This window comes from Parus major, chromosome 23 (assembly GCF_001522545.3).
Source record: "Parus major isolate Abel chromosome 23, Parus_major1.1, whole genome shotgun sequence".
Taxonomy (NCBI): domain Eukaryota; kingdom Metazoa; phylum Chordata; class Aves; order Passeriformes; family Paridae; genus Parus; species Parus major.
Window position 1 is genome coordinate 440,734 of NC_031791.1, and position 24,523 is coordinate 465,256.

At 57.5% G+C, this 24,523-nt stretch overlaps 1 protein-coding gene across 1 annotated transcript; it reads right to left on the bottom strand.

Moving 5' to 3' along the window:
- Nucleotides 1-213: 213 nt before the first annotated feature.
- Nucleotides 214-24,515, bottom strand: SLC9A1 (solute carrier family 9 member A1). The gene is made up of 12 exons (XM_015649233.2): nt 24,188-24,515; nt 7,365-7,825; nt 5,635-5,885; nt 4,940-5,157; nt 4,288-4,490; nt 3,991-4,080; nt 3,559-3,629; nt 2,950-3,123; nt 2,715-2,829; nt 2,205-2,306; nt 1,825-1,897; nt 214-1,174 (listed from the first exon to the last, which is right to left on the bottom strand). The coding sequence occupies exons 1-12, from the start codon at nt 24,513-24,515 to the stop codon at nt 852-854; spliced, it is 2,409 nt and encodes an 802-aa protein (XP_015504719.1). The 3' UTR covers nt 214-851.
- Between the last annotated feature and the right edge of the window lie 8 nt (nt 24,516-24,523).

A 24,523-nucleotide genomic window follows, 5' to 3' on the forward strand; every position in this document is an offset into this window, starting at 1 on the left:
GCCAACCTTCCAGATCCAACGTGTCCCCACGCTGGGGGAGCTGGCACTTGGCTCTCCCCCAGCTCCTCTCGGCTGCAGGGGGACAAATCCCCCCTGGCACGCCCCAGGCCCGTCTTTGGTTAAGGAGCAGCCGCTGCCGCGCTGGCACAGGGCAAGGGGCCGAGGCTGGCGGAGGGTCCCCATGGGGACAGGTGACAGCAGTTCCAGGAGGGATGGAGAGGCTGCTCAAAGCGAGGGGGTCCCAGCTCCCCCCCTGCATGGCTCTAGAATATTTATTTGAGAAGGCCTGGCATGAAATGTGAGGCCAGGAGGGAGGATCCCAGGCACAGCCGGTCCCACAGGGAGGTTGCCAAGGCAAGGAGCAGCGGCACGGCCCGAGGTGCCTGGGAGGGTGCAGGGGGAGCTGTGTGTGCCGGGTGACAGCTCCTGCTGGCCCATCTCTCCGCTCCGGAGCAAGGCAGGGGCGGTCAGACACGAGGGAGAGGGGAAGCTGTGCCATGGGGACTGTGGACACCCCTGGTCAGAGCCGGCCGCAGGTCCTGAGTGGGTGGGCACCTCTGGGAGAGCCCCCTGGGGGCTGAGAGGCACCTGCAAATCCCAATCCCGGGCGGAAAATTGTCCATCGCCCCCAGGCCACGCTGCCCAAGGAGCCCAGGGCATCCCAGGGCTCCTTCCCTGCTCGCTGGGGCCAGCCCAGGGCTCGCTGGGCAGAGCTGTCCTGGCAATCCCGGTCCATCCAGGACAGTCTCCCCTTCCTGAACCCGGTGTGTAGTGACAAGAAACCAAAAAGGAGAGCAAAGAACGAACGAATGAAGAGAGAGAGAAACGATTTGGAGGCTTTGTGCCAGCAGCTACTGCCCCTTGGGGATGAAGGGCTCCCCCTCCTCGGGCTCGGGCCGCGGGCCGGGGTCGCTCAGGCACCGCAGCATGCGCTGGTTGCTGGGGCTGTCGCTGGCCCCCGGGGTGAAGACGTCGTCAGTCCCCGGGGAGGAAGGCTCCTTCACCCGCATCACCAGCCCCTCCTCATCCTCCTCGGGAGAGGGTGGGAGGCCACTGCAGCCCTTGGGCTCCTCGCTCATCAGGTCCACGGACTCCGGGGACTGCGGTGAGGCTGGGTCGATGGTGATGATGGGCAGGTTCTCCGAGTCCTCCTTGGGCTCGTAGGCCAGCGGGTCTGGGAGGCACAGAGGGGTCAGCCAGGGAAGAGGGGTCTCAGGGACCCCCGGTGATGCACCCCAGATGTTTGTTTGGGGCTGGGCTGCCCGGGCTGTCTCGCTGATTCGCAGTTCAGCGGTGTAATTCCTTTTCCCTATTCCCACATGCCAGCTGGAGCTGCCGACAGCCCGGCTCCTGGGAAGGGCGAAGCTGCCCTCTGCTGATGAGCCGCCGGCTCCGCAGCCGCGTCACAGCGACAGCCTGGCCCCGGAGCGGGAGGGGACACCCGCGACACCAGGAACCGAGGGCGTCAAAGCAAATGTGTGATGGACAAACTGGGAATCCACTGGCAACGGGGCTTGGGGCTAAACGCTCCTGATCCCCTCCCCCGGGGAGGGCTGGGAGGGGCACGGGCAGAGACGTGGCTACGGGGATGGAGCGAGCTGAGCTCCGGAGAGACTGCCCAACCTGACTTCCCAGTGGGAACTGTGCTGGAAAGAGAGCTGGGTGCTTCTGCTGGGAGCAGCAACCCTCTGGGGCTTGGCTGGATGGGTGTGGGATGGTCGGGGCTGGAGAGCCACAGGGAGCTGAGGAGGTGCAGGACAGCACAAGCTCCAAGCGCTCCGGGTGCCGGCAGTGCCGCTCCTCGTGCAGCTCCCTCCCACCTACCTGAGCCGATGCGAGCCCGGGACATGGTGGGCGAGTCCACCCTGTGCGCTGGCACCGTCAGGTAATTGTTCATCTGCAACGGGAGCAAGGCATCGTCACGGCACGGCCAGGGCAGGGCAGGGGGGAGGGAGGCAGGGAACCGGCCACAGGAGACAAGGGAGCAGCAGTGGGATGCAGAGGACACAGGCACAGATCCTCCCAGGCACGCTCCAGGGACTTGCTTGGAGCCTGGGGCAATCACAGGACCCCCAAGGCTTGGGGTCACCCTCTGTCATCCGAACCTCGGCCCCCTTCCTTGTGTCTTCCCAGGATTGGAAGTCCCCCTGGCCCCCGTCCTGCCCAGCCCTGGCAGCATCCCCGCCCTGGTGCTCCCCCAACACCTTCTGCTCCAGCTGCCGGGCCTTCTGCCTCCGCAGCAGCATCTGGTTCCAGGCTTCCTCGTAGGGGTCGGCCACCAGCGTGTGCCGGTTGTAGGATCGCAGCTGGGAAGAGATGCCAAGAAAAGGGGATGGGTTAAAAATCACACACGGAAAGGGAAACAAAGGTCACAGCCCCGTTCTTCCTGGAGATGGATGAAACAGCCACCAGTGGGCAGAGCAGGCCTGTGGCTCAGCCCTTGTGTGCCACCACCGGGTGCCTGATCCTCGCCCACCCTGGCCCAATGAGAGTTTAAAGGTTGGACTCAGCCACTCCCCAAATCAACCTCCCCCTCAGACTGTCCCAGCACCATCCCAGGAGGAAAAGCCTCCTGGGGAAGAGTCAGGCCAGGAGCACAGGGCACAGCAGGGACAGAAGGCGTGAAGGGCCCAGCTGAGGGTGTCTGCTGGGCAGTGTCCCTGCCATGCCCAGGGAGCAGAAGGGGACACACACACTGCCAGGGGACACCTCACCCTCTGCCTGGTTTTCTGCAGGTTAGTGCGGAGGATTTTCCGGATCTCCTCCTCCTTGTCCTTGGACAGGGCTGGAAGGACACGCTCCAAAGGAAGGCTCTGGGGGTTGATGTTCCTGCGGGGACAGAGAGGATTCAGAGCCACCCCACGCAGTACCCAAGGGCTGCTTGCCCTGTGGCCAGCGGCAAGGAGCACTCAGGGTGCCACGGGAGGGTGCCCAGGGCAGGGAACTCACTGGATGGAGACGGTGGAGACGGCAGAGGGGATCTTGCCGATGCCCCCGCTCTCCACCAGCTCAATTGCCTGCTTCATCTCCATCTTGTGGTAGAAGGCGATGAGCTGGGGCTCCTTGGAGCGCTCCCCCGCGATCAGGCACTTCTTCACGTACTTCTTGTTGAAGCGGTTCAGCCTTCCCGGGAATGAGGGACAGGAGGAGCAGCCACAGGTCAGCCCTGGCCCTGCCCTGGTCCCCACTCCTCAGCCCTGCCCAGGACAGCACTGCTGGGGTCAGTGCTGGGCCCAGTTCAACCAGCACGGCTCAGGCCAGGCTTCCCTGAATCCCTCCCAAGCCAGGGTGTCTCCACAACACCCAGCACCTGCTGGTTCCCACTGGGGATGGTCCTGAGCTCCTGCAGGGACTGGCCACTGGCAGCTCCCACCCTGCCATGGGCCTGCTGTGGGTGGTGTGGCCAAGGGGTGCAGCCCCACTTGCTCCCAGTCCAGGGCCGTAATTCCCCACGGTGAGTGTGGATATTAAAGCCCAGGGAAAAGCCTGTCACGGGGCTGTGGAACCTTCTGGGTGGTGACTGAAACCCTTCCCCGGCCACCAAACCTCCCCACTCACTTGTCCTTCCAGTGGTGATGCCCGTAGTGACCACAGATATCCTCAATCCCCGTCAGAAGGTGATCCAAGAACTGGAAGAGAAGGTCCAAGGCGTGAGCAGCTCGGAGGGCTCTTGCCCACCCTCTCCATCCCCTGACACCCACACTGACACATGGGGAGGGCACTCAGGGTGTGTAAAACCAGGGCTGTGGGGCCAGGATGGGCTTTGGGAGGGCAGGATGGACCCACACAACCGGGCTTGGCTCTGCAGGCACTGCGGGGTCTGGGTCAGAGCTGGCACTGGACGACACAGACGGGGGAGAGCCCTCGCTCTGTCCCCCCTTACCTTGGGCACTGATTTAGGGGCAGGTCCCAGTGACAGTGGTGGAGTGGCAGAAGCAGAGAGAGCAGAGGGCTAAGGCAGCGCGCGGGGCGGCCGGAGCAGCGCGTTACCTGCGTGTGGATCTCCTCGTTGATGGAGCGCTTTGTCTCCTGCTTCTTCTTCACAGCCAGCAGATCCACCAAGGGCCGGATGGTCATGCCCTGGGGAGGGGGAGGGGGGTCACACCTCTGCCCAAGGCACAGTGCTGGGAGTGGGATGGGCTCAGCAAAGCCAAACTGCTGTTGGTGTCACTGTGCAGCGTTTTGGGGACGCGGGACGGTGACAGGGTCAGGGATGGAGGCTGGGGATGGGCTCCCCACTCTCCACACGGCCATGAAGAGCCCCCTTTCCCTCTGAGTGCCACCAACCTGCACGAAAACGGTGAAGAAGATGACAGTGATGATGGCTGTGAGGAACATGTCCCTCATGCCGAAGTGTTTGTAGTCCAGCAGGTACCCGAGGGAGAAGGCGATGGCTCCCCGCAGGCCCCCGTAGGCGATGATGAACTGGTCCTTCGGCGTCAGCTTCACGATTCGGAACTTGTTGATGAACCAGGTGAGGACAAGGACGCCTGGAGGAGCAGCACAGTCCTGTGTGAATGGTCAAGGATCCCCTCCAGTCCCAAAGAGCCCACCCTGCAGCCCCTCAGGGCCGTGGGTGCAGGTGAGAGCTGTCTGCCCATCCTAACATCCCTGAGCAGCTTCCACCTGTATCTGGCACAACCACGGCCTTAGCCCCATCGCCCCACAGCACCCATCACCAGCATGATGCCCGTGGTGGAGCAGTGCCACCCAGTCATCTCCAGCCTCCCCAGCAAACCATCCTGGTCCTGAGAGTTCACCATGACCCACATGGCCACTCAGAGCCAGGCCTGACAGGGCCTGGAGCAACCTGGTATGGTGGAAAGTGTTCCTGCCCATGGCAGCTGGAACGAGATGGGCTTTACGGTCCCTTCCAACCCAAACCATGCCAGGATTCTTTTAGCACCCCGAGGACCTTGCCACCGCGCTGACACCTCACCCAGCACTCTGGCGATGAGGCAGAAGAACAGCGTGCTGATGACGAAGGTCCAGTTCCAGTAGTGGTGACCAGCCACGGTGGAGACACCCAGGAAGATGAAGATGAGGGTCTCGCTCACACTGCTCCACATCTTGAGGAAATACTTGATGGTGGTATGGGACTTGTGGGAGATGTTGGCTTCCACATAGGGCCGCATGACCACGCCGGCGGCGATGAGCCTGGGGGTGAGGTTGGGGCCCTCAGCAGCCATGGGGACATGGGGACAGTGCCAAGCCCTGGCCCTGCAGCAGCATTTTGTGTTCTGACATCAAACCCCAGGGCAGGACAGGCCTTGTGAACCACCAGCAAATATTCAAGGCCTCTAGAGAAGGCAACACGAGGTTTCTCCTTCCCCTGGCAGGGCAGGAGTGAGCACTGGAGCACAAACCCACGTGGTCCTGAGTGCTCAGCAGGCCCTGCCTGCTCCTGTGTGCCTGGGACATCGGGAACAGCCCACCAGCACCCTGGGATCTGAGGGACAACTCCCGAGACTCACTTCTCTGGTGGGCCTCCTTGCATATCCCAGCCCAAACACACCACCGGGCCTCGCTGGGCACGTGCTGACCACGCTGGGCCAGCCAGACTGTGGTGACAGCCAGGAAATCCTCCCCCAGGTCCTGGGGACAGGAGCAGCTCCTCCCCCAGTGCCAACTCACGCCATGATGCCGGAGAGGTGGAAGAGCTCAGCTGACAGATAGGCCATGTAGCTGTAGAGGAACACGAAGAGGGGCTCGATGACACGGATGTGCGAGGTGAAGCGGGACGTGAAGGCAGCGATCACCCCGTAAATGACGCCCACCAGGACCCCGCCCAGAGACACCACGAAGAAGCTGAAGAAGCCGAGGATGATGTCGAGGATGGTCACCTGCTCGAAGCTGGCAAACTCCTCGAAGAGGTGGTAGAGGACCTGGCAGGGAGAAAGGAGAGCAGGGCTCAAACTGTCCCTCTGGAAAGAGACCCCTCGCAGGAGACCTGCACAGGGCCCTCCCCTGGGAGTGCAGCACACCTGGGCTGAGCTGTGCCAGTGCTTGGTGACCCCGAGCTGGGTCCTGAGCTTGACCAAGGCTCACACCAAAACCAGCTGCTGGTGCTTTGCTGTGCAAGACACAGACCCAGGGGGAGCAGCTCCCTGTGCTCTGTGCCCACAGGGACACGGTGCCACCAAAGACGTGTCTGGCACAGCTCTGCTCTCCAGCTGCCCCAGGAGGGCCTTTGGTGACCAGCCAGAGGCTGTTCCTGTTTTCCCAACGAGCATGTCAGGACAGACCCAGGCTGGGGCACTCCTGACAGATGCACAGAGAGAAAAGCCACCATCTGCCCTGCCCAGCCCAAAGAGCCCAAACCCTTGAGGCAGCTCCTGCAGCTGAGGGAAACCTGAAGGAATGACTCTGGGCTGTGTTGCCTTCTCGCAGCCCCAGGCACTGCAGAGATGTTAAAGCACGTGTCAGGATGGGGAACAGGATTTAGGGCACCCTGCAGGAATAGCAGCACTTGCAGCAGGGAGAGGGCGAGCTGCCAGCTCCTGCCTGCCGCTGCCAGGCCCTGGGTGGGACAGGGGCAGACAAAAGCATTCCCCAGGGATGACAGTGGGGACACAGACCCTGCAGGCACCCTTCTGCTGAAAAGTGGGGGAGAAGCGCCTGGGAAGAGCCCCATGGTAGGACAGAGTGTTCTTTGTCATCAGGAACCTTGTCAGCAGGGGCTGAGCAGCCAGCTCCAAAATGGACAGCTGGGATATGGGAAAAGAGCCAGGAAAAAGCAGTGGGTTAGAAGTCAATTTAGAGGTCAGCTCTGCAGAGAGGAGAAGGCCATGCTGATGGCTAATCCAGCACCTGGACAGTGATGTCCTCTGGAAAGGGAGGAGGCCTGGACCCACCTCCCAGAGGTCCCTGCAAAGCTTGGAATGGCACTGAGGGGTGATCCAGGTAGGATGCCAGCCTGGCTTCAGCCCCTGCAGTTCTCCCCTTTGCCATGGCTGATGTCCTGGCCTCCCACCTCCTGGGAGCTGAGGGACAGCAAGGGTGACCACGTGAAAGCAGACAGATGGAGCAGCAGCTGCATGGCAGCACTGCCTGAGCCAGTGTCAGACCCTCACGCTTCCCCTGGCAGGACGGGCACAGGCACAGCAGCAATTCCAGCCAGGAGAGCAGATCCCCAGAGCCCGTGGCACCAGGAGGCTGACAGGGCACGTGCCCTCAGCCTCCCCAGCCCACCAAGCCAAACACTTCACCTCAACCCACCTCTGCGGTGCTCTAACCCTCTGCTTCCTGCACCTGCACCAGGTTTGGTCTGGTGGAGCTGCCAGGAGGCACGGGGCAGCTGCCACCCCGCTGCCCTGAGACGCTCCTGCCCCAAAGCAAACCCCGCTCCCGGGCAGGTCACTCACGACAGTGACGGCGTCGTTGAGCAGGGACTCCCCGAAGACCAGGATGTGCAGCAGCTCATTGATGTGGATCTCCTCGAACACGGCCAGCACGGCCACGGGGTCCACGGCCGAGATGATGCTGCCGAAGAGCAGGTTGGCCAGCAGCCCGATGTGGTTGAGGCCAGGCCCGCCGAGCTGGCACACGGCATACATGAGCCCCCCCAGGAAAAAGGCGTTCCAGAGCGTCCCCACCACGGCGAAGATGAGGATGGTGCCCAGGTTCTCGGTGAACGGGCGCAAGGGCAGGAAGTAGCCGGCATCCAGGATGATGGGGGGGAGGAGGAAGAGGAAGAAGATATCCGACTTGAGGATGGGGGGCTTTTCACCCACCCCTTTGATGAGCCCCCCCACCAGAAGGCCCACCACGATGAGCAGGCAGCTCTCAGGAACGATGCTGGACACTGACGGGATCACGTGGAAGCCTGGAGAGAAGGACAGATGGAGACACACGTTGGCTACAGGAATGGAGGGTGCTGTCTGCAGGGGGACACCCCTGCCAGAGTCAGGGACCAGCTCCCAGCCCTCCCTGCACTCCTTGTGATCTATCACTACTTGTGTGCCTCAGTTTCCCTTCCTGCCCTGCTCTGTCAAGTGGAAACTGCAGGTTAACCAAACCCTGGTACTGCTGGTCTCAGGCCAGACCCCTGAGAGTCCCAGCAGCAGGTGACAGCCACCCTTGGGACACCCCAGGGTCTCGCTGTGGACCCCAGCCCTGTGGCACAGGCAGCTCTCTCCACATGAGCTGTCCCTGGCACAGGAGGCAGTGGCACTTCTCTCCCATCAGACAGCAGCCTGCCCTTCCAGTGCCACCCTTCCCAGTGCCAGGCACAGCGCCCATCCCTGGGTGTCCCCGATGCACAGCACAGGCAGGGCAGCCGCTGCTCGCTGCATTTCAGGATGCAATTCTCCTTCCTGGAGGCTTTACATGGTGCCTGGAGCAGGGACAGGATGCATCCTTGGGGTGCAAGGTAACAGGGAACACATTTCCCCCTTTTTCAGCCACAGCACAGCTCCAAATGCAGGTCTCTGAGCCAGCCGTGACCCGCTGGGATGACATTCCCACCCCAGCCGGACATCTGCCAGCACACCAACACCCACAGAAGGATTTTGGGTTCCCTGGATCTTCTCCCAGGCTTTATAATTATTATTTTGAAGTGAGACATATTTGTTCCCTGGCAAGGGAAGCAGTTTAAAATAAGGAACCCTGCCTTGGCATGCCGTGTTCCTCCGTTCCTTCCGGCCGTGCCATCTGCAGCAATTCCTCAACAGATTAAATCCCCTCCAGAACCAGCCAGCTCCCCCCGAGCCCGCAGGGGCCACACCTGCGCCACGGCCGGCCCATCCCTCCTCCACCTGTGCAGAGCTCGAGCCCAGCTCCCAAGGGAGAGGCCACACTGCCACAGTCCCTCCCGAAGGACTCTGGCCCCAGATCCCACCTGAGCTGTGAGCATGGCTCCAGCACGGGCGAGCCCAGAGGACTCATCACGCCCCAGGCTCTGGGAACCATTCCAGCTGCTCCAAAGGGTCCCTGGTGCTGGAGTGGTGCTGGAGTGGTGCTGGAAGGAGTCTGGCTCCTACCTCGGCTTCACCACAGCAGCAGCAATCCCAAGCAAACAGCTCGATGGCTTCGGCACAGGCACAAGGAGAGGTGGGGAGGAGATGGGAACATCCAAACTCTCTCCCAACACCTGCATTCGGGGACTTCCCAGCCTGGATGCGCTTCCTCATTTACCCACATGGGATTTTTCTTCTTGTTTGGATCCCCTGGAGCCCACACAAGCTCTGAGCACCCCAAGGCAGCCCTGGCACGGAGCTCCCTGTGGGATGGGAGGTGATAATCCCTTTTCTGTGCACAGCCCATGCAAACACCGGGAACCACTGACCCTTCCAGCACACCGGGCAATTTCTGGCTGGAATAAGGCTTAAAGCCACACAAGCAGCGAGAAGCCAACAGCAGATCAGTTTTTGCTTGCTAAGTATGTTCAATCATGAATAAAACACAAACACTGACAATTAAGCATCTCTCACTTCTTCCCCACAGGCCCCAGGATTCCATTAAACTGGAACATTCGTGTGCTGATGGGAATTCAATGGTTTACAGCTTTTTTGTAGGGCCCTAAAAATACACTTACACGGGCTGCATTTTAATTATGCCTTTAATTTCACTGAATCTCAGCCATTTTTTGCTCCCTGCTTGCTCTGTGGAGTATTTTTAGAGCATTCCAGAGCTCATTGGTACCAATCCGTTGGTGGGATCCTGCTCTGAGTGCTGAGCCAGCATCCCACTTTGGGATGGGGGTGATGGGAAGGAACGTCCTCACTGTGGGGATGAGGCCAGGCAGGGGTGAACAGCTTTGATCCCAGCCCTGTGCCTGGAGCTCCCTGCTGGAAGATGAGGAAGGCTATGGCAGGATGCTGGGAGATGAGGATGCCCAGCCACAGGCACATACAGGGGCAGCAGAAAGGGGAATAAGCCTTGATAATGGCTTTAAAGATGATGATAATTAAAAAAAAAATATTAAAAAAAATAATAATATGACCCCAAATCCCTAAATTCCCAGCAAGGGGCACAGTCACCCAAGCTTCCTTCTTTGGAAAACTAACTCCATAGGAGCAGCTCCCTCTTACCAGCATCAAACACCACCACAGCCATTAAAAGTGAGACAGTTGAGTTAAACACACACTCAAGGGCTTGAGCAAACACAGAAAAGGAAATCCAAGAGATAATAGTTCTTATTAAAACAGTTCTTGCCCACATCACGCAGCCAGCTCCCAGCAAGGCACACACAGGGATCGCTCCACTGGTGCTCAGCAATTCCTTCAGCTGAGGCAGAAAGGAATTAGGGATGGGAATCCCAGTTTTCACTACAGTCCAAGCACTTGAAAATCTGGAGGAAATCCCATCCTTCAAATTAAAGAGATTTTGGGCAGGGAAAGCTGGTGCTGACAAAGTTTGTTCTGAGGAGGAGGGAAGAAAAGCCATTTGGTTGGTGTTTAGAGCTGGAGCTGGGGAAGGAGGGAGGGGGAAGGAGCACACAGCACGGCTGGAAGAGCTCGGCACGCTCATGGTTAAGCCGGATGCTCCTGAGGTTTCACCCCAGATTCCCAAGCACCCACGCACGGACACGGCCTTGGGAAAGGCAGGATGCTCCCAGAAGGATGCCTGTCAGGCAAGAGGAGGTGTGAGAAAGGAGAGTGGTTACACAAACTCCCCATCCTCCCAGGCTTCCCAGGCTTATTGCAGCAGCTGCAGGCTGCAGCAGGCAGGCACAGAGGAATCTCTCAATTATTAACCAGGGTTAGGAGCTCTCCCAGCCCCAGGGCTCTGCTCGGGAAGGAGGTGGTAGATGGAGGGGCAGTCTGGGAAAGGGGGCGGTGAAGCCCCCGGGGTGATGCTGTCTGCAGCCCTGGGGACCCGGCTGCTGCCTGGGGCTGCAGGGAGGCTCCAGGTGTGGAGCTGGGGAGCTCTGGGAGAGGGAGCAGGGTGTGGGAAGGAGGGCGAGGGGAGCAGGCATGCTCAGAAGGGCTGCCCTTCTGAAGGACACTGCAGAGAGCGGGGCTGGAGGAGACACACGAGCCTGACAGCGCCAGGGCCCTCCAAAGGCCACTTTAACCCTTTAAGGACAGCAGGCTGGCAGGGGCTGGGCGGGCCCTAACAGGGGCAGCAGCAATCCCGGGGTGAGGGATGCAGGCAGGTGTGGATGCCTTCCCACATTCCCGAGTGACACAGGCACCACCAAGAGCCCCCACATGTTGACACTTTGCTGGCTGAACCCCAAAATCAGAGACGTGTCACCAGCCCTGGGGACAAGTGATCCACAAAGCCATGACTCAGCACCATCCCCTTCCTTCTCGTGTTGGAGAAGCAGCAAAGGGAGGGAAGGAGGGCTGGGCTGGGCTCCAGGGTTTGCAGAGCTCCAAGCCCCTGGGATCTGGCATTCCCTGGGATCTGGCATTCCCACGCTGTGTTTTGGGAGGATGGGGTAAGACCCCAGCAGGGTTAAAGCCCTGTGAGGATGGCAATGCAGTGACAGAACATTTTGCAACGGGCACCCACGGGAGAATCCATCCCAGTCCTCCAGAGATTGGCTGCAGCTTCTTTCCATTTATCCCTTGCCCTCAGAAAAAGCCCACACTGGACTTCTCCTGCCTGAAGATCAGCCGGGCTCTCTGCAGGGCCATCAGGGGACGAAGGGATGTCTCAGCCCTGCTGTGCTTCTCCCTTGGAAAATGGAGCCGGACCCAGCGGCTCCCTGCAAAGACAGGGAACAAGGAGAACGGAGAGAGCTGCACCAGATGTAACGGGGAAGCCTCGAGGGAAGGGGAGGAAAATTGAACTTGCTCAAAAGGAATTAAATAGCTGGTGATTTACACCTATAAATAGAGTGAGGGCACGGCTCGTGTCACCCTGCCAGGAGAGGGGGTAAAACCGCTGCACTTAAATTACATTCACTGCCTCTCACAAGCTCCTACCTCACCACATGTCCTGAAATTCCAGCCCCACAGAGTTCCAGCCTGGCTAATTCCCACAGCCATCCCACTGGGAGGGCCATGACGCAGGTTGGGCTTTGCCAAACCCTTTTCTGTTTCACCAGGGAGCAGGCAGGGTTTGAATGCAGGTCCAGGTCACCCCAGTGCTCCCCTGACGCTCTTTTTGGGTTGGTTTCAGCTTGGGTTGATTTGGGCAACCTTTTAAGCACCCAGTGGCTTCAATGTCCAAAACGGAAAAGCGTTGATTTTCCACCCCAAAATGCCATTTCCTGGTGAGAAGCTGACTTCTTGTTTTTTTGTGTTAAGACACAGGTACAGAAAGTGCTTCTTAGCAAAACAATTTCCTCCAGAACAAACCAAATGTTTCATTCAAGCCTCATTATTTTGTTGTCGCTAATTACGAAGCAAAGCCAAGAACCAGGAAAGCAATTAATTTATGCTGTTTTTTGTGAGTCATTGAGTGAATGCAGATCCCACACAAGGGCCACAGAGCTGCCCTCCAAACCTCGCCATGGGCACAGCGGCCAAAGCCAGCACAGGGAGAAGGGAAAACATCCAGCCCTGATTTTGGGGTCACTCCTGCACCCCAAACTCGGGTGGGCAGGGGCTGCAACCAGGCTGGTGCTCAGGACTGGGTTAAAACCCATCAGCATCCAGCACTGCCCCACAGCCTCCGGGCATTTTCAGGAGTCAGGTTCAACTTCACCCATGTGGGATGGGATGAAGCCCTGGGCTGGTCCCCCCAGGGTGGCCATCAGAGCCTGGCCGTGACCCTGAGCAGCTGGACCACACACAGTGTCCCCAAAAGCCACGCTGTCACAGTCAGTAGCCATTAGGACCCCCTGCCAGATGAGGAAGGGACAGTTTTATTTTCCCTTGGTGTGACATTATGACCCCTGTGCCCACAGACTTGGCTCACCCAGCTGGCCCTGGTTTTACCCCTCCTTCCCACCTAATGCAAACAACCCAGGCACAAATGGAAGGAGTTCCTGCCTGGTACAGCCCCAGCTCCCCCAGTCCTCCAGCAAGGCAGGTGTGTGTGGGAAGGTGACCTGGCTGGACCCTGCCTGCTTTGCAGAAGATAAGAACAGGGTTGATAGCATCAGACCAGCCCTTGGGTGACTCAAAACCTGAAAGCCACAGGACAAAAAGCAGACACTGCCAGGTACCAGCCTGCTACAGCTCAGCCAAGCAGCCACAGCTTGAGCTGGCTCCTCACAGACTGGAGAGGAATGGCTTGGTGGAGCTCTCGAGGTACAGCCACATCAGCCAAAGCAGGAGCCCTTCATCCCTGAGAAACAGCAGATCCTGGTGTGAGGAGGGGCTGGCAGACAGGTGCAGCAGGGCTGTGATGTCTGACAGCTTCACTGTCCTCCTGCAGCAGCCGGGAGCCACACGCAGACGAGCCCAGCTCCTGACACCCTCCAGGAGCAACACCCTCCCCCTGGAAAGGCAAATCCCCTTTCCCTCCCTCCTTCAGTCCTGGAAGGCTGCAGGGGAGGCTGTGAGTGCTGCAGGTGTGCTGGGGCCCCTGGCAGTGCTGCAGTGCTGCAGAGCAGGAGAGGACGCAGTGATCCCGGCTCTGAATCATCCGCAGGCACCCTGGATTCCAGCCTGCCACAACCTGCCGGCTACACTCAGAAATGAGCTGTTTACACAGGGAATGAACGATAACACCGACATCTCCTCCCCAGGCCCGACCCAGGCTCAGCACCCACTCTTCCCTCCAGCACAGGGATGGGTGGCTGCTCCTTGGTTTGCTTCTCCCCCATCCAAAGGGGCTGCGTCCTCTCTTTCCAAACACCTGGGACAGCTCAGAGAAGCCTGCTGAGCCCTTTGCGTGATCCAGCAGCCAGCATTCCCCGCAAAGCACACACTGCAGGGCCTGCAGCCAAAGAGCTGCCAGCCATTCCTCCCAGCTAAACTTCACTGCCCCGAGCCTGGAAAGGATTGGGATGGAGCAGCAGCCTCTTGGGAGGAGAGGGTGCCCACACACAACCACAACGTGCCCTGGGAACAATCCATGGACAGATGCCTTTAGCAGAAACACTTCAACACATTTTTCTCTGAGGGCAGCAAGAGCACGTACCCTGGTTTTATCTTGAAGCACTCACAAGAAATTAACAGATCAATTGGGAGTCTTTTACAGAGTTGGTATTAATTTCCTCCCAGCTGTAAAAAGGAAATGAGAGACAAAAGACATTAAATGGACTTGCCCAAGTCCCCAAGTGAATGGTGTGAGAGCTGGTGTGAGAACCCAGCAGCTCCCAATTTCCAGTCCTGTGTTTAGATAACGCTTCTCCTTCACACCAGAAGGGAAGCCAAGGACACTCTGCAAGAAAAGCACACATTAATAAAGACCTAATTGCCATTAAAGACTGAGAGACCCAGGGCCCTCGGACTGTCACCCCATGGCTTCAGCGCTCCAAGCAGGGAGGGAAACAGAACCAATGAGCAGCGATGGCTTGAGAGGCTTCAAGGCTTGACAAATCCTCTTCCAGGCCCTGCTGTGCACAGAGCAGCTCTCCTCTGCCTCCCCCCAGGTCTAGAGCTGCCCCATCTCGGACAAGATGCCGAGGGAAGCCGGTCAAGGCTCTGGTGTCACCGGTGAGCCCGATCCCTGCTGCCAGCATTCCTCACACGGGCTCGTTCCAGAGCCGCTCCCAAACCACAGCCTGGCACCACCAAACCTGCTCACAGCCCCTGGGCAGGCTCCACACAGCTCTTCTAGGGCGGGACCGTGAATCTTCACCAGCCCAGGGCACTCACCCAGCAGGAGTCGGGCACTCGGGGACAAACTGCCACCCAGATTTCTGCTGCTGCTGTTTCAAGACTCATTTTGGCTTCTCCCCACCAGCTCTGGATGGGTGCAGCTCACAGCCAGGCCTGCAAGGCTGGGATCTTCCTGGCATGGCTCATTTAGACTGGAAAATGGAGTTTTCTACAGGGCAACAGCACCCCCATCCAGGTTTATATCCTTCAAAACAGTGACAGCAGCTGGACTTGTGCATTTTGAGGAGATTTAAGGTCCAGAAAAACTTCTTTAGCTTCAGGGAAAGGGACAAGGAGCTAAACATAACTCAGTCTCACCAGCCAGGCTCTTCCCGGATTCCTTCAGCTGCTACAAGGCGCTGGATGCCATGAATAGCTGGGTTAGGAGGGGTCAGCACCAGGGGATTTCTGGAATAGAATCCTCCCAGTTAACATCTGCGTGGTGCAAAAATGGATGGATGCAGATGGATGCTCTGGAGCAGAAGGGACTCAAGGTGATGCAAAGAGACAGTGACTGGTCACACAAAATAAGGCTCCAGTTGCTCTCCCAGCTCCTTAACCTCAACCCCAGGACACAACATTTAATTCCCAGCTCCTGCTGACCCTCGAAGCTTTGAGGAGAGTTAAAGCTGAGCCAGCCTGAGGTGAGCACAGACAAACTCCCCAGGCAGAACGATGCCAATCGCCCTTCCCAGGAAGGGCAGATTTCCTACCAGGAACAGGGGCAGGAAAGACAAACAAAAGCTTTTCAGGAAATAACCTGTTGGAATCCACTCGGACAGCAGGGAGGAGGTAATTGCAATTAGCACTGATTACTACCGGGCTTTGCAAGCCCAGACAAAGTGACACCACTCCCAGCACACGCCAGCAATGTGTCTGGAGCCAGCACAAACACCCTGCCACTGTCACCTCTTCCCCAGCACACAGATCCCCATCCCCAGCCAGGATACCCCCCACAACCAGCCGAGCTCCTGGGAACAGCTGAGACAGGAGAGGAGCTGCTCCTCACAAAGTCACCCCCAGGGACACAGGCTGCTGTGGGAAAAGTGTTCCCAAGGGAAACTGAGGCACTAACAGGGCTGCAAACACCTTCTCCTTAAAGGCCTCTGTGTGCCTGAATCTGTGTCCCTGGTGTGTCTGCTGTTAAATAAATCTCCAGCAGCAGGGTGGGAAGCTGCCTTCTCTCCAAATCCATCATTAAGATTTAACATGTCGTGACTCCAAAACGCAGAATAATTCCAGGCACTGGAAATAAACTGCTGCCACAGGGTGTCTGCTCTGCAAATGTGTGCCTTGCACAAGAGAGGGGAATTATTTCCCTAGCAGCACCCTCGGTTAAGTGGGATTTAAGTGCTGTCCCTGGAGGTCGATTGTATTGCAACTTTGTGGAGATAAAGACCTTGGATGCTGAGATGTTTGTGAGTCACCCCTGGGAGACCCAAGAAAACGCTTCGTGTTCTCTTCTGACTAAAAGACTACTTTACATTCTTCAGCTTTCCACTCAAAACACCACCCCAACTTCAAAGGAGCCTCAGTGGTGGCCTGCCTGTGCAGGCAGGCTCTGGGAAGGACCCCATGGAATGGGCTGATGTAACAGCAGATTTCTGTACCACCAGAGGTGATGCACCACCAGATTCATTCTCTGCTCCACTCCAGGCCAGGATCAGCCTTGGATCTCGTCTCTTCCGACAAACAGGCAGCAACGAGTGTGCGCACGCCTGTCTGCCGAGCTTTGCACTTGGTTCATTCCTTCCCAAGCAGAAACATGCGAGTTCTGCTGGCCCTGGAAAGAGCCAAAGAACAGAACGTGACAAGATTTAACACACAGCTGGAAGACACTGTAAAATCAGGCGGTCTGTGGAATATCCAACACCATGGAGAACAGATGGGGGCACCTCGGTGGAGTGAGAGGATCAAGCACCGACACTTGGTTCAACTCAAGCTGTCCCCTGCTCCTCTGGTGTTCCCCTGGAAGCTGTCTGGCCCTAATCTCAAAACACAGAGGATTTAATCAAACCTACACTGGCAGTTTTGAGTCCCAATGGGTGAGGAAAAGCTGCTGCTGACTCAGGCAGCCCAGGGAAGAGAGGGAGGGATGAGGTGTAACCCAGCTCCGGCTCTACTCAGCAAGGCTGTGTTTTCACAGAGTATTCCGTGTGGATTTTGGGTTTTATTGGAAAAAATTAGGCCTTGGGGACCCAAAACAGAAGAAAAAAATAGAAGAAACCAAATGTTTACAAGGCAGCTGCAGTAACTCATCTTCATTGTTGCTCTTCCTCTGTCAGTGCCCACAGCTCCAACAATGCTGCAGCAAAGCAAAGCCCTGCATGACCCTGGGACAGGCTCAGAGCCCCCATCACCTCTGCACCTACAGCCAAAACCAGGGCTTGCAGGAGGGAAAAAGGGAAGGATTATGTTAAAGAAGTATTTACTTGCAAGCCTAATTAGCATCTTGTTTGTGCAAGTGCTCCAGAGATACGTGTGCTGGTTCTGCACAGGAGGGGCCACAGTCCCTTTGTGCTACAGGATTATTGTCACCCCAAGAATGACCCTCTGCCCTCCACCACCTCCTGGTTTTCCCTTCTGCCATGTGTAATTCTCAAACCCCAAAGGAGACTATTTAGCTACATGAATTGCAGACAAAAGATTTGTCCTCCACCCCACTCATTCCCAAGGGAACTCACATCTCTGGGTAGGGTGGACAAGCTGTGGTTGGCTGATTGGGCAATTTGGGAGAAAGGATGTGAACCAAACAGGCCAAATATTGTTCTGCTGTTACCCCACAAACCACCCCAGGTCACCCGGAGGTCTCAGGGGAGGAACAATGCCATGACATCTCCCTGAAAGCCAGGCAAGCACCAATCTGGGCTTGGGCTGCCACAGGACTTGCAGCATCCACACCCCAAATTCCACCCACACCCATCAGCTGGCTGATGGAAACCAGCCCATCCCTGACCATCAGGTCTCTCAGGCTGTTGATAAATGGGATGAAAAAAGCTTTGGTTCCTGAGGGCCTCGAGGTCCAGAAGCTGCCACAGGCAACAGGGTCCCTGCAGGGAGCAAAGCCGTGGCTGCAACAGAGTGTAATCCTGCCTTAATGGACATTAGGGCTCACCAGGGAGGAATGGCTGTGATTACAGACCTGTTCTGCCTTTCCCACTCCACCACCATCCCCTATTTCACAGCAGGAACCTTTCACTCTTCCAGCCATAATTAAACTAATGGTTTCCTCAGATCTGTGGAGGGAACAGTTTGGAGGTTTTTTAGCTCAGACACCAGCGATGCACAGATCAGGGAGGAAAAAATAAATGTTGTGGCTGTTCTTTCTGAGATGGCAAAGCAGGAGAAAAGGGAGCCAGAGCCTGTATTTGGATCATCCCCCGATAAGGAAGTGGGAATGCAACAAGTTTGCATTGGAAGAGACTGTTTAAATTCACTGTCACGACAATTTACACTGCTGTGGCACCAGCTGCAGCAGTACCTCAAAATCCTTTCTGAACAATCGTCCACCAAGGCCCAGCTCCCCTGGAACAGCTCCCTCAGACGAGTGGGGACACTGGGGTGATCACAGAGCTCTCCCACCACAGTGCCTGCAGTAAACACATGATGAGCCAGGCTCTAAGATAAACATCCCCGCCAAGAATGAGACAAACATTTCCCTCCAGCTGAGTGAGGGAACCCGCGGGATCCAGGCCCAGGATCCAGCAGGAACAGCCCTTTCCCTCAGCCTGGCTCTGCTGATGGCCATCCCAGCAAAGCCAGCCCAGCCCAGCCATCCTGGTGCCCAGAGAAGCCACCTGGGGGTGGCAGAAGGGCCACAGAGATAACCCCAGCACACTTGTCCTGCATGTCAGACAGCGTCTGAACACCGGGCAAAGCACTTCTGGGGATGTTCCTTTGCTGTCCCACTCCCACCCTCGCAGGTGGCACTGGCAGAGGCGTCCCCACGCAGTGGCTTTGCTCCGGGGTGTTTCTGCTGTGTCTGGTCTCAAGATCCAGTTCTTCTATCCAGTGCCACCACCACAGCAGGTTTCCCACCCTGCTTATCAACCCTTGCCCAAAGGAATCCTCAAGTTCCTCAACTCGCAGGGCTCTGTAAGACCTCGGGGTGGCCACAAAAGCCACGATTTCAGGGCAGGGATGTGGGCTGATAGAAACATTTGAAAAGCACACAGGTGTTTCAGCACCCAAGAGTTTCAGCACCCAAATCTCGTTGCCAGCCACCAGCCACCAGCTTCTACAAACATGTCTCTGGCAATTTTGAAATTGTCTCTTCTCCTCCAGGCGCAGGAGCCACTTCCCATGCCCTGAGCCTCTGTGAGGCTCCAAAACCCCATCTGCACCCATCATGTTCTGCCCTTCTTCTCCCAGCTCCTATCACCAGCTCACAGGCTCTGAGAGAGCTTCTTTAATCTTGTGCTCTCACAGCGCAGCAGTGCTGGGGACCATCGGTGCTCTCACAAGGAGTGTCACCGAGCACCGGTGCTGTGCTGGCTCAGCAGGCTGAGATGTGACACCAGAGCTCCCCAACGTGTCCCCACATAACCCACCCTGGCACAGCTCCGGGCTCCATCCACAGCTCCTTCTCCACCAGCCCAACAAGCAGAGAGTGGGGACACAGTGGGGACGCAGTGGGGACACAGTGGGGACACATGGGGACACAACAGGGACAGTTCTGTGAGCACCAGGCTGGCAGCTCGGTCTGGGGGGGCAGGGAACACCCCAGACACAGCAGCGCTGCCAAGGGGGAAGAGGAGACAGAGCAGTGACTCAGTGACTGCCACAGCTCCAAACCCAGCCAGCAGCGTCTGGCGCATGGCAGGCGAAGGAGCTCGGCTGTGAAGCGCTGCCTCGTGGGGACCAAGGACACACAGGGAATGATGTCCCCACGCCCTGGGTCTGGCTGAGCTGCAGTTCAGCTGCCCCACGGCAGCTCTCGGAGTGCAGAGCCTCTGTCGTGGCTGGAGAGGGGTGATAACACCCTGTGCTTCGCCTGCTGCTGGGCGCCACCCACAGCATCAAAGCTGCCCCCGATATTTGCCCCTCACCAGGAGCTGGGGGTGGGCAGCAGTGGTCCCCACTGCTGGGACTGTCCCAAACTCACCAAAGGGATATTCCACACCACAAAAAAGCAAAGATCAAAGAGGAAGAGAGGGTGGGCAGTTCTAATTACGACATTTGCTTTCCGGAGCTGCCACTATGCTCCTGAAGGTACTTCCCAGGAAGTGGCTGGACATCATCTGCTGATGGGAAGTAAAGAATAAATCTTTTGTTTCCCTTTGTTTCTGCACATGACCTTTGCTTTTGCTTTATTAAATTGCCTTTATCTTGATCCATGAGGGGTTTTTCCATCCTAGTTTCTCCTGCAGAGGATAAAGTGATAGAGCAGCTTGGTGGGCACCAGGAGTCACAGAATCACTGAACAGTTTGGGTTGGAAAGGACCCTAAAGCCCATCCAGTTCCACAGCTCCCATTCTGGGCAGGGACACCTGCCACTATCCCAGCTCCCGAGCCCTGTCCAACCTGGCCTTGGACACAGCCACAGCTGCTCTGGCCACCTGTGCCAGGGCCTCACTGCCTTTGAGTGAGCTATTTCTTTCTAATACCTAATCTAAACCTGCCTCCATAAAACCATTTCCCCTGGATCTGTCACTGCAGGCCCTGGCATGAAGTCTCTCTCCATCTGGAGGAGATGGACTCCCAGAGAAAAGAAGGAAAGACACCACCCAACTTTCAAACCTTGGGCTCAAGACATAATTTTAGGTTACTTTCCAGCCAAGATGAACCCACCACATGCTGTGATTTCCTTGAGCTGTGGTGGGATGGCCAGGATGCTCCAGGGATGCTGGGGAAGCCTTTGGTGCAGACAGACAGCAGGACATGCCACAGCAGAAGGTGGCTAATGGAATATGACTCTCTGCTCTCCAGCTTTTTTGAAGGAAGGGCCAGCATGGGCTTTGGAGGCACAGGTAGCCCCAGCTCTTCTCCAAGGTAAGAGCTGGTGGTCTTACAAAGCTCTGCCTGCTGAGCCCCAGCACAGCCAGCAAAGGCACTGCTGACCACAAGCTGTTATTTGCATTCCTGACTCACTCCTTCCCTTCCCCTGAAATGAGGAAGTATTTACAGTCAAACTTGAATTCCCTGAAATGTCTTTGGGAGCCACATGACCCGAAAAGTCAACCCCCTGAGTGAGGAAACCAGGTTCTCCTGCTGGGAACCCCCTCAGCTTCCCAACCATTCCCTGGGCACCCCTATAACGTCCCTGCAAAACCATGGAGAGGGCACAGAGAGCTCCTGACTGGGGTGTTTCGTGGAGGTCTGACCTTCTGCAACAACACAACACGTTGAGACAATGTCTGCTTGTAACTTGCAGCTTCAAAGGTTTCTCCTGGCAAAGCCAGGCCACCACCAGATGTGACCTGCACGTGGCTGTAGCTGCCCCTCACTCTCTCTTCCCCTACACAGCCTTAAAAAGCCATGGGAGTATTAAGTAAAGCAGCCAGCACCAGCTTCCCCTTCTCCCCTGGGATTAACAAAGCAGGAGCAGCCCACACCTGCAGGACATGCTGGGGAGACACGTCCCTCTGTGCCCTGTCAGGTGAGGAACCCTCCAGAAACTCTGAGGCACTTTACAAAAACTGCAGCAAGTTGGGAAAGGCTCAGCTCACACTTTTGATGGCCCAAACAAACTCACTGTGTGAGCTGCTGGAGAAAGGACAAATCCCTGCATGGGACAACAGGAAGATGCATTTAAGTCTGAAGAGCACACTAAAGCATCAAGAGCAACAGGGGGAAACTGAGCAAAGGACCTCAGGTAGAATCTCCTGGCCTGGAGCAGAGCCCTGTCAGTACTCCTGAGCTCCTCGACATGGTCACTCTGCACTACCCCTGAGGATGACACCCTGAAGCAACTCAAAGGGTTGAAGACTCAGTTTTGTAGCAACCTTTGGCTCAATCCCCAGCTTCAGCCCAGCAAAGAGGCCTGTGGAGCTGGGGAAGGGCAGTCAGGAGGTGCAGTCAGTCAGTCCGGCTGTCATGCACAGCCCACACCGCTGGAATTCCTGCTCTTGGAAAAAGAAGATGTTGGTCCCCTCAGAATTTCGCAGGATAACCCTTATGCATCAATAAATGAACACTGACAGGGTGAGCAGAAAGAGGAAGCACTGCAAACTCCTGTTCTGTTTATCAGCTCCCTTCCCCTCTTCCTGGAAATGGGATGCTGCAAACCCTGTCCGGTTTAGAGAGCCTGGAGCTGTGTGAGCTGCATCCTGCCGTTCCAGGTTGTACTGCCAGCAGCGCCCAGTTGTGTAACAGCTGTCCCTGGGTGGAAAAAAGCTTATTTGCAGCTGCTGAACAACACCCTGGGATCCATGGTGGGATAGACAAGGCTGGGGTATGGACATGGAGCAGTGAGATGTTTTTTTGCAGCTCACGAGCAGAGGGAGCTGTACCAACAACTTGGGAACTACCTGCCAAGGCAGCAGGAACAAGAAACCCTGGAAAGGAGGCAGAGGAAAAGGGTGTCCCAGGACCACCGTGCTGTCAAGGCCCTGTCAGAGTTGCAGGTAAGCTAAGGTGTGGATTTTGGCATAGTCAGCATCTCTGGAGCTCTGCAGAGCACCTGCCACCTCCAAAGACCTTTGCCAAACTTGCAGGGCAGCCTCTCTTAAAATACACCACTTAAAACACGCAGTCTTGCATAATGTTTGTAGCATCAAAGACCTGACAGCCGGCAGACACAACTTTTCCTGCAGCACAAACGAGCCCTGACTCCAGGCAAGGGCGGCAGGAGCAGCTTCCCACAGCAGCAGTGGGCAGAGATATCGTGGTGTCTCCCCACATCCATCCATCCATCCATCCATCCATCCATCCATCCATCCATCCATCCATCCATCCATCCCCCCGGAGTTGCTTCCTGCTGCCCACTCTGGCCGTTTCCAGCGCGTTTTTCGTGCGTCCCGGCAGGGCCGCAGGCCATTGGCCCCTCCTTTCTCCACCAGCTTCCGCACAGATACTCCTGATTTCATCACTCTTTGCTCTCCCAGCAGGGCTGAAGGCGCAGTGCAACGGCGGAGCCCTGCGAAAGCAGGTTTGTGTTCCTGAGGGAGAGGCACCTTCCAGCTAAACTTGCCCGAGGTCCTTCTGGGCAACGCCAGGAAGGCACAAACCCCATGGTTCCCCCTGGTTCCACCCTGTCCTGACTGCCTGTCTCCCAGACAAGCCTCCGGGTCTGAAGTGTTCTCACTCCTCCGCCTGCATGTAAATAAAACACTCAGGAGGGGTTGTGGAAATGGGGCTTCACCTGCCTACACACGCTCACAGCGGGCTGAGAAGGGATATATTTTAGGAGTAGCTGGGCAGGAAGGACCTGAGCTCCTGGGGGTCTCTCAGAGCCCTCCAGACCAGGACAGGGCACAGCTTACAACAGGAACCAGCTTTAAAAAGCTCCCAAAGCAAGATTGTCCTCAGCAAGCTGGAGAGCCCTGTGAGTGTTATTAAAACCACTGATGGCACCGGAGGAGCAAAATGAAGGAGTGCAGAGCTCCCCTCCCTCCTCACCTGCTCCGAGGCAAACATTTCATCTGTCCCCCCAGCTTTATCACCAGGGCTGGGCCCAGGGCCAGCTCAACCCCTGCACTGCTGGAGGCTGGGGACAGCACAGCAGGGCTGCCGGAGCCGTTACATCACATCTCAGCTTTGGGGAAATTTGGCTGCTATTGATCCAGCTGCAGAAGTTTGGAAAACACTTTGTCAACAACCCCCGCCCCGGCAGAGCCACGCTTTCCTAGAGCGGGTGACTTTTCCAGCCCCGATGCCGTTCTCTGTAATGCGGGAATCTCCGGACGCTTTGCAGCAGAGGCAAACTGCGGAGGGGGAGGAAGGGGAGGCCGAAGCACCGGGAGGTTTCTGAGTGACTTCTCCAAGGTTACAAAAAGCATCTTTGCTCTGGAGAGGAAGTGAGCAAACTGATGCTTCCTCCCTGAGTGTCAAAGGGAGGAAAACAAAGCGGGTCCAAGCAGGGGTCAGGAGCATCTCCAGGCCCGCAGATGAGGAGTCGGGGAGTGGAGGGACCGGGATGTCCACCAGGCCCAGGACAGAGAGCCAAGGTCGTGGGGAGAGCAGTGCCCACCTGGCCCAGCCAGCCTGGGAGGTCTGCAGAAGATGTGCAGGAGAATTTGCCCTGGGATGTTTGCGGTGGTCCCACTCTGGAATGTCCAGAGGGGTCTCTCCCTAGGATGCTCGAGAGGGTTCCTCCTTGGGATGTTCACGGCTGTCACTCCTTGGGATGATTGGGGAGGGTCTGTCCCATACATCTGGGGGTTCCTGCCCTGGGATGCTCGGCGGGTCCCTCGTGCTAGATGCTCACAGGGTCACTCCTTGTGATGTCTGGGGGTGTCTGTCCCACTCGCCCAGACACAACACAGGGCATCCCGCTCTGTGCTGCTCCGGGGGTTCCTCCATCTCCAGGCCACTTCCCAGGCCCTTCCCCACGGACTCCCCCCACCACGCCGCCCACCTACCCAGCTTCATGAGGCAGGCCAGGAGGATCCAGAGGGAGATCTCGAAGGGGATGCGGACGTGCGTGTAGTCGATGCCGATGACCGGGAAGGCTTTGCGGGGCTTGGCGTGCCCCTCTCCCGAGCCGTTGGCCGGCTGCTCCTTGAGCGGGTGGATCTCCTCGGGGGCGGCGGGGGGCGCGGGGGTGAAGCCCGGCACGTCCCCGCCGGGCAGCGGCGCGGGCTGGCCCTCGGAGGTGAGCATGGGGTTGGCCTGCAGCACCTGCCCGGGCAGCAGCGGCCCCAGCAGCAGCAGCGCCCAGGGCAGGGCGCGCAGGGCCGCGGCGCCCATGGCGGCAG

Coding starts and splice junctions, on each gene's coding strand:
- SLC9A1 (XM_015649233.2), bottom strand. CDS start 24,515: ATGGGCGCCGCGGCCCTGCGCGCCCTGCCCTGGGCGCTGCTGCTGCTG. Junction 4,491..4,939: donor CCTCATCGCCAGAGTGCTGG/GTGAGGTGTCAG, acceptor CTGCTCCTCCAG/GCGTCCTTGTCCTCACCTGG. Junction 4,081..4,287: donor TCTTCACCGTTTTCGTGCAG/GTTGGTGGCACT, acceptor CCCCCTCCCCAG/GGCATGACCATCCGGCCCTT.